Source organism: Hippocampus comes, unplaced genomic scaffold, assembly GCF_001891065.2.
Source record: "Hippocampus comes isolate QL1 unplaced genomic scaffold, H_comes_QL1_v1.1 scaffold92, whole genome shotgun sequence".
Taxonomy (NCBI): domain Eukaryota; kingdom Metazoa; phylum Chordata; class Actinopteri; order Syngnathiformes; family Syngnathidae; genus Hippocampus; species Hippocampus comes.
In genome coordinates, this window is record NW_017805379.1 from 2667494 (window position 1) to 2683606 (window position 16113).

General features: G+C 43.6%; 1 protein-coding gene across 2 annotated transcripts; it reads left to right on the forward strand.

Annotated features, from left to right (window-relative positions):
- Positions 1–832: 832 nt before the first annotated feature.
- On the forward strand, positions 833–14224 carry trim9 (tripartite motif containing 9). 2 transcript variants are annotated; one of them, XM_019872469.1, is made up of 11 exons: positions 835–1822; positions 4964–5059; positions 5721–5843; positions 8900–9010; positions 9074–9227; positions 10820–10965; positions 11316–11454; positions 12223–12252; positions 12519–12822; positions 13246–13408; positions 13833–14224. In XM_019872469.1, exons 1-11 carry the CDS (start codon positions 980–982, stop codon positions 13908–13910), a joined length of 2187 nt encoding a protein of 728 aa, XP_019728028.1. In that variant the 5' UTR covers positions 835–979; the 3' UTR covers positions 13911–14224. The 2 variants fall into 2 exon arrangements, with proteins under 2 accessions (XP_019728029.1, XP_019728028.1); XM_019872470.1 differs by lacking the exon at positions 12223–12252 and having other exon boundaries at positions 833–1822.
- Positions 14225–16113: the final 1889 nt, after the last annotated feature.

Below are 16113 nucleotides of genomic sequence, written 5' to 3' on the forward strand. Positions count from 1 at the left end.
GACGCGCAGAAGTTTGAGTCTCAAAGTTTCTTTGAAAGCAATGTTCATGATACTTGCATTAGTTTACGGATTACTACATAGTTAAAAAAAAAAAAATTACCGTTAAATTGATCAAGCACTTAAAATGGCAAATCTTCTCCTGCTTGCCAATAAAATTTTAGTGATAGAAGTAAAAATAAAATAAAAAAATATAGAAATGTTTTTATGACAAGCAAATTATTTAAAGATATTGAACATATATTTCTGGGTTAAAAACACCAGTTTTAAAAAACAAGTAAATAAAAAAACAATAGAGTTATGAATGTAAATAGTTTATATATATATATATATATATATATATATAGGCTTAAATGTATTGAGGTAAAAGCAAATTTAAAAAGAGGCGTGCTTTGTTGAAATGTTTTCTCTAATGTAAATAAAACATAAAGATAACATTTAATACATATGTGGACTAAAAAGAACACTTTAAATAAATATATAAAGAAAAAAAAGAGGAAACAATATTATTTTAAATTTCGAAATTAATACTTGTTTATGAATATGTATTTTTATTTGTATGTATCATTAGATTGTAAAATGAGATCAATAAAATGATCATCATTTCAAGTGGTATCCAATTGACGATTTAGCATCTAGATGTACGAGAGTATCTTTGTGACATTTGTGTTGAAGTTTAAATTTTTTTATCAATGTTTTTATCAATAAAGGGGCCATTTCATATACAGTACTTCCAGCGAGTTGCATTCGCGAAAGAGAGACATTGCAGCCCTCCAATGATTTACGCTGAATCCATCAGCGGTCCAATAGGAAGCCGAGCCCACCTGGTGCCGCTCGTCTATTGGCGCACAGGCTTCGGTTCCCTCCCCCACTCGGATCCTCGCCCGCCGCCGCCTGGCGGACAATCTCACTTGACTCGCGGAGTGACGAGCGGTCACCGGTTGTCTCTGCTATTTCGGTCGCGTTCCCCGCTGGCGTAGCCATGGACGAGATGGAGGAAGAGCTCAAGTGCCCCGTGTGCGGCTCCTTCTTCCGCGAGCCCATCATCCTGCCCTGCTCGCACAACATTTGCCTGGCGTGCGCCCGGAACATCCTGGTCCAGACGCCCGAAGCCGAGTCCCCGCAGAGCAGCCGAGCCTCCGGCTCCGACTACGACTACCTGGACCTGGACAAGATGAGCTTGTACAGCGAGGCGGACAGCGGCTACGGCTCGTACGGGGGCTTCGTCAGCCTGCCCACCACTCCGTGCCAAAAGTCCCCCAACGGGGTGCGGGTGTTCCCCCCTGGGCCGGCGCCTTCGCCGCACCCGCAGCAGCCCCCCGCGCAGCAACAAGCCGGCTGCCTGCTGGCGCCCATCCCCCGCAACGCGTGCATCACGTGCCCGCAGTGCCACCGCAGCCTGCTGCTGGACGAGCGGGGTCTGCGCGGTTTCCCCCGCAACCGGGTGCTGGAGGGCGTCGTGGAGCGCTACCGCCAGGGCCGGGCGGCCGCGCTCAAGTGTCAGCTGTGCGAGAGGAGCCCCCGCGAGGCCGCCGTCATGTGCGAGCAGTGCGACGTACTGTACTGCGAGCCGTGCCGGATGCGCTGCCACCCGCCCCGCGGCCCGCTTGCCAAGCACCGACTGGTGCCGCCCGCCCAGGGCCGGGTAGGGCCCGGGCGACGCGCAGCGCCCCGCAAGACCTCTACGTGCACGGAGCACGAGCTGGAGAATCTAAGCATGTACTGCGTGCAGTGCAAGACGCCCGTGTGCTACCAGTGCCTGGAGGAGGGCAAGCACGGCACGCACGAGGTCAAGGCGCTGGGAGCCATGTGGAAGCTGCACAAGGTGGGAGCCGTGCGCCGCGACTGCACGCCCTCGCTGACAAACATGACTAACACACACACACACACACACACACACACACACACACACACACACACACGCACACACACACACAGTCAGAGTCAAAATGCAACAAATACATAGAAATGCGGGAAAACAACAAAACAGGAACATACACAAATACAATTAACAACAAGCGGCCTGGTAGTCGAGTGGTTAGCACGTCGACTTCACAGTGCAGAGGTACCGGGTTCGATTCCGGCTCCGGCCTTCCTGCCCCGTGAGTTTTCTCCGGGTACTCCGATTTTCCCCGATGTTCCGAAAACATGCACGGGAGGTTAATGGAACACTCAAAATTGTCCTGAGATGTGATTGTGAGCGTCAATGGTTGTTTGTCTATATGTGCCCTGCGATTGGCTGGCATACTGAATGAAAATACTGAAAATACACAAAAAAAGAGATAAAAATCCACAAATACTCAGCGAAAAGTGTCCCCCACTGGTCGTCATGGTAGCAAAAACCATACTTGGGATTCGCCCCACAAATTAGTAGTGTCTTGTTTGCATGAAGCAGGACCTCCCCCACTGACGCCACCCACCCTCAAAACATGCTAATGATGAATTTCATTACCATGACAACCAGTCAGGCTGTCGTTCAAATATTTGGAACCTCTCATGCATCATGCAAGTTATCAGCCAAATATTTGGAACCTCTCATGCATCATGCAGGTTATCAGCCAAATATTTGAAACGCGATGGAATTTTGCATCCGGCTGTCGGTGCTGTCAGTGAAGGTGCACCTCATGTTGTGACCCGGGATACTGCACGCACACTCACGCATATTTGGAGTGGAGCGTGCCAGATGCTATTTTTGGCCTTGTGGTGGGCAGGGAGGCAGCTTGTGTTCTCCAAACAGCACACGGCACTCCGCATGCACACCAAAAAATATGCAAATTGGACACCATCGTCAACAAAAGGGTTGGATGAAAAATACAAAAATCAATCGATAATCAGAAACTCACCACGCTCCCCCCAAAAAAACAACAGCAAAAAACTTAAACAGAACTATTTGACAAAATATAGCAAACATATTCCACAAAAATGCAAAACACTCCACAAAAAAAACAGGTATTGGATAAAAAAAAAACATTCAAAAAAATCACACGGATATAAACATTTTAAACACAAAAAGATCATGATTATGGTGATGCTTTTGAAAGGGATCTGACAGCTTGTGCATTCGTGATGATGCAAGTGATGAATTATGAATGTCTCATCTTGTTCAACAGCCTGCTTGAATGTTTTCCTAAAAAGTCGCCATATGCTGCCAAGTTGAATGGTGAAAAGTGGACCGTGTCAACTAAAAATATGACATTAATCACGTGTGTGTGTGTGCGCGCGCGTACGAGTGTGTGTGTGTGCGCACGTGCGGATGTAATGACTTTGCATTGAAAGTAGGCGACAACGTGCTTTGCTAAGCTAACTCTTCAAATCGTGGGATTGCTGCATATACAAAAAAAGACAAACAACTCATTAAGCTGCAGCAAAATGAATTGTATTTTGCAGAGGATAAACTAACAATATATGCCCCTGAGTATTGTCATACTGTTTGCCTGCATGGGCAATCGGTAATATCGGTGATTCATCAATTGGGCTCTACTGTTTAGTTTGACAGTAAACTAAAATGGCAGCGGCAAGAAAGGAATTTTTATTTTTTCGCTCTCTGCCAAACTGCTGCTTGTTGTGATGTTTGCCGCCTCCGTAGCTAATAGGGGTGTCGCGAAAACCGATTTGATCGTTTTTGATTAAAAAGACGGGAGCACATCGAATTGAATCGTTCCACTTCAACACATATCAACATGGGTATCGAATGAACTTTTAATCGAGAAATGCACACCCAGCTTGCTAAATTTTGGCTAGCGATTCAAGACCAAACACCGTGCGGTCACTTGTACGTCCATGCACATCTGTATTTTAATCCATCATTAGCGCAGATGCAGCTGTGATTGTTAGCATACCTTGCTAAAAGGATGCTAAGCAACTAAATGCTGACAAGGACTCAAGTCCATTCAAATGAGTTGTGGTCCTCCACGAAACACAAAGAGACTTCCAAATGTGACGTTTAACACGCGAGGTGGTCGTATAACTTGCTTTTTCCACGTCTGGTCTTTGTTCAGCTGTTTATTCAGCTGTTTCATGGTCCCAAACGTGGGGGTTAAAGGTTACCCTCAATCCCCTCGCAGGCACGTCAAAACGTCAAACTTTTTTTTTTTTTTTTCGGAACTGTATCGGCTAGTGTTTGTCCGCATTCCAACAATATGAGAAAACCACGATAGAATGTGGCTGCTGGCTGCAGTGCGAGTGGTTCTCGCAGGGTCACGTGACCTCCGCTGCACATCCCTGACCCCCAACAATGTCCAAAGGTGTCCAAACAGGAAGTTTTGTGGGGGATTTCCTGTCACATGATCTGTTCATGTCCTTTGCCTTAACAGAAGCAATGTTGAGTTACATCTTGCTTCATTGTAAAGAAGAATAATTATGATTATTTTTAGGATTTCAGTGGAAAGGAAGCGTGATTTATTTGTCAAAGTTTATTTTAAAAATAGTTTTATATAGTTAAGAGACAGCGTAGTTTGTTGAAAGTAGCATTTTTTGGAAAAAAAAATTTAATTATTATTATTTTAGTAAAAAAGCCACCTGGTACATTCAATGCCATTATTTGTGATCATTTGTATTATTTTTGTTGGAAAGTAGCCTGGTTTACTCAGACTTTATTTCTCGTGATTATTTTCATTTTTATTTTTTATTTTTTATCTTGGAGGTTGTCTAGTTTTTTGTTTTTTTTTTTTAGCTGAAAGGCAGGCTGGTTTAATCAAATGACATTTTTCAATTTGTCACTTTTTTTGTTCTTTTCGCTGAAAGGAAATCGGATTATTTTTTCAAATGTTAGTTGAAAGACAACCTGGCAAATTTAATATCATTGTTATTTATTTATCTATTCATTTATTTAAATACAAATTCCTTAGACTACACACACACACACACACACACACACACACACACACACACAACATCATTGGACTAAAGTTTGTCTTTAGGTGCTAATTAGCAGCTAATTCGCGACTGCTTCCCACTAATGTTCCAGGGTCAACTGTCTCAGGCTCTAAACGGACTGTCGGACCGAGCCAGCGAGGCCAAAGAGTTCCTTGTGCAGCTCAGGAACACCGTGCAGCACATCCAGGTACACACAAAATGTCACACTGCAGTGACGGACAAGTGGGATTAACGGCGTTTTGATAATCCCTCTGCACGTTTGTCTGATGGATAACAACACAAGGCTCTTCCAAAATATATGGAGCAGCTCTTGATTGGACAATACTATAAAGCACTAAAAAGTTGCTAAAATTGTTTGTACCAGTATATTGTCATAGGATGTTGTCGTTTGTCTTTGATTTTGTCAAAGGAACATTTGAATAAACGCGCGACGTGTTGACTTCGAGAGCGACACAGCGAAAATGTTTCCGCGTGTAGAGGAATGTTTCGCCTGCTAACGAGCATTATATCAACCTGTTAAACTATCACTCAATAAAGTCAATCTAAGGCAGTGAATCAAGGCCTTTGTCGTTACTTTGCTGTTGACCTCTGACGCCGTCCGAGCATGGAGTTTCCAAATTTCAACGCTGAGAGAGAAATCCTTCCAGGTTAGCTTAGTGCTAGCTAGCTAGTTCGACAGACACGACATGGATAGGGACATAACATTTTATTTGACCAATGTCTCAAACTAACCGAACAAGTGTGGCACCATCTATTGTTCGATAGTGAAATTACACATAATGCCAATCGAGAGTTATCAAGTGTTTCTTTTCATGCCACTAACGCACTGTTTGCGTTGGTCCCCGCAGGAGAACAGTGTGGAATTTGAAGCGTGTCTGGTGGCACAGTGCGACGCCCTCATCGACGCGCTCAACCGCCGCAAGGCTCAGCTGCTCGCTTGCGTCAATAAGGAGCACGAACACAAGCTCAAGGTAAAGCGCGCACTCAAAACTTTTTTTTAAAAATCACCATTTCAGGAGGTTCCACTGATGAGTGGAAACGAAAACCCGCATGATTGTAGCATGTAGATTGTGATGACGATAAACCCACAAACATTTTGTCTCTGCGTCGCTCGTAACCTGCCGAGCAAGATGTGGGACGTGTTTGGAGTGAGGCGGTGAAGGGAGGTGTGAGTTAGTGTTTTCAATTTCACGCTTGGACGCTGGTGAGAATCAATGTTTGGCACGTGGAGGTGTTGTGAGCCAGCGCAATAAAATCAACGCGACACAAAAGCCTCTTCCGCGACCACAAACTTAGATACCAGCCACACTGTGTGTGTGTGTATGTGTGCGTGTGTGTGTGTGTGTGGATGCACATTTCCCTCTGCGTTTTGTGTGTGTGTGTGTGCCTGCGCGTCTGTTTGGGAGTGGGTTGGCCCATCTGCCAGTGTCCAGATTAGCCACATTGCTGAGGAATTACGCTAAACCTCGGACACGGCATGAAACCCAACATAAGGCCTTCTTTCCTATCTTTCCAAAGCATGTTTCGTTTAAATTTTAACCTACACTTATTGGAAGACGTATATATACATGCTAACACCACAACCTGCGCAAAGGTTTTCCCTTTTAGTTGAAAATAACTTACTTTAACCTTCAGGATCCCTCGCCGCTACGATTCGTCCTCCCACACATCCAAAACTCTCATTTTTAAATTCGCATCTCAATTCGGGTCATCACCCTTTCGCACACAACCCTAATATGTATGTATATCTTTTTTTTTTTTTAATTTTGCAATATCTCTACATTAATTAGACAGTCTCTTTTTTACACATTGTTGTCTGTGTGAAAGAGGCAACAGAAGGCACACTTTGCTTTCCTTCAAAGCCGCATATTTACCAGCACACTCAGTGGCCTGGAATGAACTGACTGCACCGTCTCCTCCGAGGCTCCCGGATGATTAAGGACACCGTGAGAATGGGATCATTTCCCCATGAAGAGAGAAACTAAATAATTGAGCGTGTTATTGATGTTATCATTCAGCCAGAAGAGAGCACTTAGTTTTCACGAGACGCGGGCGACTCCGATTTTTACCGCAACAACAAGCTGCCGTCCTCTGCGGCCGTGTCGCAGTTGTCACGGTGATTCAACGCCTCGTCCCTCTACTTGGCCTGGTGTAGCTCCGCGGAGTGCTTTTCACACAGCAAGAGACAAAGGAGGAATGTTGTCAAGCGAACCAGCGGCAAATTCTCCATGTGATTGCTGTTTGCATGGTCACTCGTTGCTAGGCAGGATTTGTGGGGCAGTCAAGATGGGAATGAGTCCATCAAAGGATTCTGACGTCTGTTTTGCTTGTTCCTTGGCTTTTATTTGGATTCTTATATTGGGGCCACAACCTCATGTTTGCCTTGTTTCGGCTTTTGGTAGCGTCTAATGCTAGTTTGTCATGCTCTAAATACATTTGATGGGTACCCTTTAATGTTTTTTTTCCTGATAATCTTTTATGTTTTATCGGGTTTGGAAGATAATTTGATTTGGAAATAATTAGGATGCCCCTGTACCAAGAGTCTATTTCAGAAATAACAGTTTTTTTCGTCTCATCAATATACAAAATATTGTACATATGTACATAGGTTTTGCTCCAATTGGGTCTCCTTGATTTGATATGCAAAACAGCTTTCCGCTGATTGATTACTTCCAAATATGTGGCCGTCTAGGGGTCAGCGTGTCTCTTCATCAACGACAGCGCACCCTGCGGTGGCCACGACAGGGCGACGGCCTGGTCCCCCTGGAGGAAAATTGTGTCACCTCCATGGTGACCTCGCGTGACCTCATCGCTGAACGGCAAGCTAGAGAGATAGAAGATAGATAGAGAGAGAGAGAAAGAGAAAGAGATAGATAGATAGACAGACAGACAGACAGCTAGATAGCTAGATAGACAGCTAGCTAGCTACATAAATAGATGGATAGATTGACGTATTCATTCCCTAAATTGAGCGGCCGTGTAGCAAAAACAAAGTAGGCACGGAGGGCACCTTTGAAATGAGCAGTTGAGGAGCAAATGAGGTCGTGCATCTATGATGTGATGCGGCAGAGTATGCCCTTCTTTTCCTGCCCCCCATATTCTGCCTAGCAACAGGTGATGAATGAATTGACGACCGCAGGAATGTCAAACGTTACGCGTCGCACTATACTACAGTACTTGTGGTTGTCATCCTCCATGTTTTCTCTGGAGGATTTTCTCTGCTCCCCCATAGCCGCGACCAGGTTACTGTTACCTAGCAACCCCTCGTCCATCTCCACTCGCAGTCTGTATGTGTGTTTTACTTGAGTCTCTTTTCCAAAAGAGGACCTATGGACAACGTCAATGTTGATGTGCTCAGAAATGGTAGTGTGGCAAAAAAAAAAAAAAATGCTGACATGAACGGATGTTGCTAGTAGCTACATCTTCTCTGATGTAACTAGACAACTGTTCACTCATCCTTTGGTGTGAAAATGTCGCACGTCCTTCGTCGAGGACAGGACCAGTCATGGTTCATCACGTTGACGGCAGTCCTGTGAAGCTTTTCAACAGTTATGTCGACGTATTCATGCTCGCCATACAGATTCGCTCCTTAACCATGTTATTTTATCTCAAACCATTCGTGTCTCAAATCATCTTTTCCCATTGACATTAATGGGAATGCCATTAATCTGTTCCAGCCTCACCACCGAAAAGAAAAAAAACTTGTGATATTCAACAAGGAAGAGTAGCACATTGAGTAATAACTCGGCCCTGACCATTATAGGTTTTTTGAGGCCGATGCCAATTCTGATATTTGGCAGAAAAAAATTCACATAACTGATTAATCTTATCAATCTTCTTATTTGGTTCCTTAAGATTGACAACAACAAAGATATGCATTAGTGTCAGAGGATTTTCTTGTTTTACAATGGTTACTTCTTTAGTATTTGTTTAACTTTACAACAGAGAGGAATTTACACGTACAAAAACATACAAAAAGCTTCAACTGATTAGTTCAGCTTGACCGAGTACTTCTCTGCTTTTCCAGGTGGTGCGTGATCAGATCTCGCACTGCACGGTGAAGCTGCGCCAGACGACGGGCCTGATGGAGTACTGCCTGGAGGTGATCAAAGAAAACGACCCCAGCGGCTTCCTCCAGGTGAGACCGGCTTTATCCTTCTCGTCGGCGATCGCTCCCTGACCGAGTCCTTTTGTCTGACAGATCTCGGATGCGTTGATCCGGAGGGTCCTGATGACGGAGAGCCAGTGGGGCAAAGGGACGCTGACACCCAGGATGACCAGCGACTTCGACCTGACGCTGGACAGCGCGCCGCTGCTGCAGACCATCCATCAGTTGGACTTTGTGCAGATGAAAGGTACGCCCTCCACTGCGCTTGATGCCTTATTTATTTTTCTTTGTTTATTTTTGCTCATCTTCCACCGGTAGCCATAACATTTTACATGGTTATCGGTACTACTGTAATTAATATATTCGTGTGCGTGTTAATGCTGACATGAACGGATGTTGCTAGTAGCTACATCTTCTCTGATGTAACTAGACAACTGTTCACTCATCCTTTGGTGTGAAAATGTCGCACGTCCTTCGTCGAGGACAGGACCAGTCATGGTTCATCACGTTGACGGCAGTCCTGTGAAGCTTTTCAACAGTTATGTCGACGTATTCATGCTCGCCATACAGATTCGCTCCTTAACCATGTTATTTTATCTCAAACCATTCGTGTCTCAAATCATCTTTTCCCATTGACATTAATGGGAATGCCATTAATCTGTTCCAGCCTCACCACCGAAAAGAAAAAAAACTTGTGATATTCAACAAGGAAGAGTAGCACATTGAGTAATAACTCGGCCCTGACCATTATAGGTTTTTTGAGGCCGATGCCAATTCTGATATTTGGCAGAAAAAAATTCACATAACTGATTAATCTTATCAATCTTCTTATTTGGTTCCTTAAGATTGACAACAACAAAGATATGCATTAGTGTCAGAGGATTTTCTTGTTTTACAATGGTTACTTCTTTAGTATTTGTTTAACTTTACAACAGAGAGGAATTTACACGTACAAAAACATACAAAAAGCTTCAACTGATTAGTTCAGCTTGACCGAGTACTTCTCTGCTTTTCCAGGTGGTGCGTGATCAGATCTCGCACTGCACGGTGAAGCTGCGCCAGACGACGGGCCTGATGGAGTACTGCCTGGAGGTGATCAAAGAAAACGACCCCAGCGGCTTCCTCCAGGTGAGACCGGCTTTATCCTTCTCGTCGGCGATCGCTCCCTGACCGAGTCCTTTTGTCTGACAGATCTCGGATGCGTTGATCCGGAGGGTCCTGATGACGGAGAGCCAGTGGGGCAAAGGGACGCTGACACCCAGGATGACCAGCGACTTCGACCTGACGCTGGACAGCGCGCCGCTGCTGCAGACCATCCATCAGTTGGACTTTGTGCAGATGAAAGGTACGCCCTCCACTGCGCTTGATGCCTTATTTATTTTTCTTTGTTTATTTTTGCTCATCTTCCACCGGTAGCCATAACATTTTACATGGTTATCGGTACTACTGTAATTAATATATTCGTGTGCGTGTTTTATTTTATTGATTTTTTTTTTTTTTTTTTTTTTTGGTAAAATTGTTTTAGATTTTCAAAGACGTTTTTTATCTGATATTTTCATTTTTAAAAAAAATATTTTTCTGTCTTTAATGTTGAAATGTTTACAGTTCAGCGGTTTCGAGAATAAAAATTCACGTTTAGTGTTCCTACAAAAATTTGTCATCATTATTGCTATTTGCATTTAGTGTTGTTTTTTTAATGTTGGTGCATTATTTTGACATTTATAGACTTAATATTAAAGTTTTGCAGATTTCTCTTTTTCACAAATACTTTTGCTGTACCTAATAATGTGAGCATCCGTTGCTCCCGCGTATTGACTTGTGTGGCCTCGTCCTCCCCAGTGCCGTCGGCTCCCATGCTCCAGCTGGAAGAATGCTGCACGGAGAACAACAGTGCCACGTTGTCATGGAAACAACCGCCGCTTTCCACCATCGCCGTGGACGGGTACATCCTGGAGCTGGACGACGGTGATGGCGGCCACTTCAGGGTACGTTCGCTCACTTCATTAGAAAGCAAATAAACACCATCAAGCCTTTCGCTAGCCAAACAAGTGGCACCTACGCAGGGGCTTCGTCTTTTGTCGGACTCAATCTCGTTTGCCAATGTCAGAACAATTTCAGTATCATCCAAAATATATTTTAGGATCATTTTGTACATTGATTGAATATCACACTCATCGTGTGCCGCACATATCTGTGGCATGCACTGACTCACCGATGCCCGTCTTTATTAATATTCCCGGCGTGGGCCGACCCGCCCACGTGCCGTTGTTCCGACCTGTCAGAGCTGTCGCCCAAAAAAAAAAACAAAAACGGTGTGCTGTGTGCGCTCCCGCAGGAAGTGTACGTGGGGACGGAGACCATCTGCACGGTGGACGGCCTGCACTACAACAGCACGTACAAATCCAGGGTGAAGGCCTTCAACGCCAGCGGGGTGGGACAGTACAGCAAGACGCTGGTCATGCACACGTCTCATGGTACACCAACCAAAAATTATTATATTTTTTTTTGTTAACACTGAGAAAATTGATTGGTTTTGTACAAATGAACGTAATGAAATCGTGTTTGAATGTCATAAAATATTTGCGGGGTTGTTAACAATATGACAAATTATTAGGATAGGCAAATACCGATACCAGGTATTGGTATCAGCACTTAAGGCAAAAGATTTTAAAAAAGGAGACTTTGACATGCAATAAGTCTTTTTGCCAGTAGTTGGCACCACACTGTGGCTGTTTGACACATCTTGAGTCACAATATCTTGTCACTGTGGTAAATGAAATTTCACATATCAAAAGCACTAGTGGTATCGGTACTTGGTATCGGTGAGTTCTCAAGAGAATACCCGTAACTGGTATCAGTCTGAAAAAGAAGTGATGTTGAAACTCCGACAAAATAGTAATTTTATTCAACCAATATTTTCATTCCATTTTTTATTTTATACTTATCCAGGTCCTCAAATCTGTGACAAATTCTTATCGTTTGTCTCGGTCACATGAAAGTCATAAAAAGGTGTTTTTCTATCCTATGAAATTTTTATAAAATTGGCTTCCAATGTGACAATGACCACAGTGACGATAATAGTTCTCATCGTAATGATCATACTGTGCCGGCTTCACGAGCTTGCTTTCATCGGCTTGAGGAAAAGAAAGAAAAACATGAAGTGTTCATGCTTTCTTTTGGTTTTGGATTGGCTAAAGCTGCTTCCTCTCCCATTTTTCGCTATCACTTCTCCCCTCTTACAGCTGGACTCCCCCCGGGTGATATGCAGTCAGGTAAGCTCGCTCTCGTGCTCTCTCGCTTTCTCTCATTGCTGACTTCAATGACTTGCTGCACATTTTCAGAACACACACACACACACACACACATCCATATATACACACACACATGCATTGTGACAAAGTTAAATACAACTGAACTGTGCTTAAACAGTGATTGTTTTGCCTACCACAAGAGGGAGCCGCGTGCCATGAGTGATTCTAATCCCACACTTTAAAAATCCTTCCGCCAATCTAATTCTCTGTATGGTGTTTTGGTGCAGTGGCCTGGTTCACTTTTGATGCGGCGTCGGCACACCCGGACATCATCTTGTCCAACGACAACCTGACGGTGACGTGCAACAGCTACGACGACCGCGTGGCCCTGGGGGGCGCGGCCTTCTCGCGCGGCGTCCATTACTGGGAGATGACGCTGGACCGTTACGACAACCACCCGGACCCCGCCTTCGGGGTCGCGCGCGCCGACGTCCTGAAAGATGTCATGCTGGGCAAAGACGACAAGGCCTGGGCCATGTATGTGGACAACAACCGCTCCTGGTTCATGCACAACAACTCACACACAAACAGGTAATCGAAACGTTTGTCTGTTAATTTTGTGCGAATCAAGGATTGTGATTAAAAAAAAATTAGCTCAAGATAATTCATTTCAGAGCTTTTTGCATCATCTATGTGGCCTCTGGCCTGGAGAACTCAACTGATTTTAAACAATTGTTTCAAGAAGGGAAGTCAAAATAATCAATGGGAATATTGCGGTTGCACAAGCATATACACCCTCTTATTACTGGGACCCAAATAAAGTTCACTTGTTCAAGTAGATGTTTCCTGCATTTTTTTGGGGGGGGGGGCTTACTTGCACAATCTTGTACATCAAAGGGTCCTCGGTACTTATTCTGCCTAGCAACCAGCGACCAACCATTCTACCGTAATTGGGGGCTGTAAGGAATTGTAAAATGGAGTTGACGTAGGATTTTGTTGTTGTTGTGAGTTTAGGACGGACGGCGGCATCAGCAAAGGCTCCACCATCGGCGTGCTGCTGGACTTCACGCGCAGGATCCTCATCTTCCTCATCAACGACGAGCAGCAGGGGCCCGTGGCCTTCGAGGGCCTGGAGGGCGCCTTCTACCCCGCCATCAGCCTCAACCGGAATGTACAGGTACGACGCATCACTCGCGCCGTCCTTTGTCTTAGCTACTCCGAAATAAAATTATTCAAAGAAATCTCGTGTTATATTATTCAATAATTATGTGCACACATAAAAATGCATTAAAACACTACACAGTTCATATAATTTAATAATATTCATATCCCTGCAAACACAGACGGTCTTTTTTTGATCAAAGCTTCCCAGTTTAAATATTTACCATATTATTTATCAGTGATTCAGCGTACTTTAGTGTTTTTCTTACCGCTCCTTTCAAAGTCTTTCCTTCGGGCTGTCTCTTCAAAGGATTAAAAAAAAAAAAGACTCCCCAAAAAACTCGGAGCTGTGTTTGAAGTTCTTCTTGTGTCATTGAAGTAGAGCAACAGCGCCCTCCGCAGGCTTGGTTTATCCTCACTCGACGTCTTTATTTCAACAGGTGACGCTGCACACCGGCTTGCCCATCCCGGATTTCTACACGCCGGGGGAGGTTGATCCCGCCGCCCACATGTGCTAAAAACGTCAACCCCCAAAAAAATTACAGCCCCACTCCTCCAGGCCCTGCATTCATTTTAAAAGCACAGCGAGAAAGAGTGGGATCTGACTCTCAAAAAAGAAGCTTTTGTTTGTGCGCTTCTCGTGGCTTTTTGTGTTTGAAAAGGAAAGAAAATGCATTTTTGTATTCTCTATTGCAAAAACAGTGTAGGCATTATCATGTTTTATATTGGACATTTCGCTATATTGATCAGAGTCTTTTGATTTGCTTGATAATCTAGTATGTGTGGAGTTTAAAAGGGGGCAATATCGGATTTTTTTTTTCTTCCCGGGAAGCACCAACCGAACTAAACATCTCAAGGAATCTACATGAGCTCACCAGGTCACAATATTAGGTACCCCTGCCTCTTTCATGTAGCAACGGAGCCTTAACGTAAAAGTCACGGCATCTCGCAACCACCAGCCGGCACCTGGTGGATGGGAAGGGACAATTGCTTTCGACGCAACAGGGTGGGAGAAGTGAGTCTCGGGTGTCACACAAAAACAATGACGATATTCTGTAACTTCACACCCCTGTCCCAGCATTTCTTTGCCTGTGCCTTTTACACAGAAATTAATGAAGGGGATGGTCTCCTTTATACCTCATTCCGGTGCCACACCAGAGCAGCACAAGAGGGTGCGGATGGAAGGGGGGGGGGACCAGAAAAAAATGTTGGCTTTTACTGGCAGTATGAAAGGGGCTTTCAACACAACTCTTATACTGGCTGTCATTCACGGGTGTACCTAATGTTGTGTCCGGTTAGAGTAATCCGCGCTAGCAACATCCGTGCATAAGGTGCTCTATCTTGCTGTATAGTGTTTTTCAATACCTAGCCAGCCACACACTGCAGGGCAGGACAGAGTCCACTGGGCCACCCTGTTACGTCATCTGTTGCTACTTGTCATCAGGTGTTGACCGCTTGTTGCCATGACAACAGCATCTCTCTTCTCAGACCACCACAATGACTTTAAGTGCGTTTTTAATGAAACATTTGAAGACTAATAGATGTGTGAAAGTGTGAGTGAGCAAGTCCAATAGACTAGCAGATGCTTAATTTGCCTATCGCAGCTTTTTATGGGTTAATATTGCGCAGTCGCTGGGCGACACTAGCTCATATACAGTATATACATACAGTCTATTTAAATGTACATAATCATGTAATCATGTGAAGGTATTTCTGGTCTATTTTAATGCCATGAGATGGTTCATATCTGCTGTAATACTAGATGACTGCCACATTATTATTATGACTATTTGAGCCTATGAACCTGTGTTTTCCTGTAAATGTGAATATTCAATAAATGGGTGAGAAAACTAAGAACTGTCTTACTAAATATTAATATTTTAATAGCAATTCAACAGTGAAAAACAGTTACTGATCTGATTTATTGTAATGCAGTATAGTCCTCCATTCTGATTGGCTAAAAGTTGACTTGCTGAAAGCACCCAATTAAGTCAAAAAGTGGATTTTGACTTAATTGGGTGCGAGGCAAGCGAGACTAAAGATGAAAGGACACTTTGTGATGTGATCGTGTAGATAATGCTGTCCTGACTATTGCATTTTTCATTAAATTCATTCATAATTTCTTTCAGTGTCTTTTATGTTTACTTTGTTTAATTTGCACACCAAAAAAACAGACAGGAAAGGGTTGCAGCGAGTCACTTGGCTGAAAGTTGACATACTGAAAGCTGACTTTAAAAATTGATCCTGTGAGTACTAATCTAATAAACTGTTGGATATTTTTATATATTTATTCATATTTATATTATGGTCAACTGTTTATATTTATTAAAATTTGATCCGCAAAAATTGATAAAGGTTGATAGGCTGAAGGTTGATTGGCTGACAGTTATCTTGAATTAAGCTGATATTTTCAAGAAAGCTGATTGGCCAAGAGTTCACTTGCTGAACGCTGATTGGCTGAAAGTAAACGTGAAAAAAATTGGCCAAAATGTGTGCTGACTGAGATCTGATTGGGACAAAAAATAAATAAATCAGAGAAACGTCACATTAGACCGTGATAATGTGACTAATAATTTAACAAATGTCATATTTTAAAGAAAAAAAATCAACAATTCATTGTTTCAAAGTATATTTGATAATAGTTGATTGGTCAAATGTGCACAGCAGATCGGATGAAAAGTTAAAAAGGCAAAAGATGTTAGAAACGTCACATTGAAAACA

What these genes read in the sequence shown, in the direction of transcription:
- trim9 (XM_019872469.1), top strand. Translation starts at nt 980, where the DNA reads ATGGACGAGATGGAGGAAGAGCTCAAGTGCCCCGTGTGCGGCTCCTTC. An exon ending in CCATGTGGAAGCTGCACAAG is followed by an intron (nt 1,823 to 4,963) that starts GTGGGAGCCGTG and finishes CTAATGTTCCAG; the next exon opens with GGTCAACTGTCTCAGGCTCT. An exon ending in GGACTTTGTGCAGATGAAAG is followed by an intron (nt 9,228 to 10,819) that starts GTACGCCCTCCA and finishes CGTCCTCCCCAG; the next exon opens with TGCCGTCGGCTCCCATGCTC.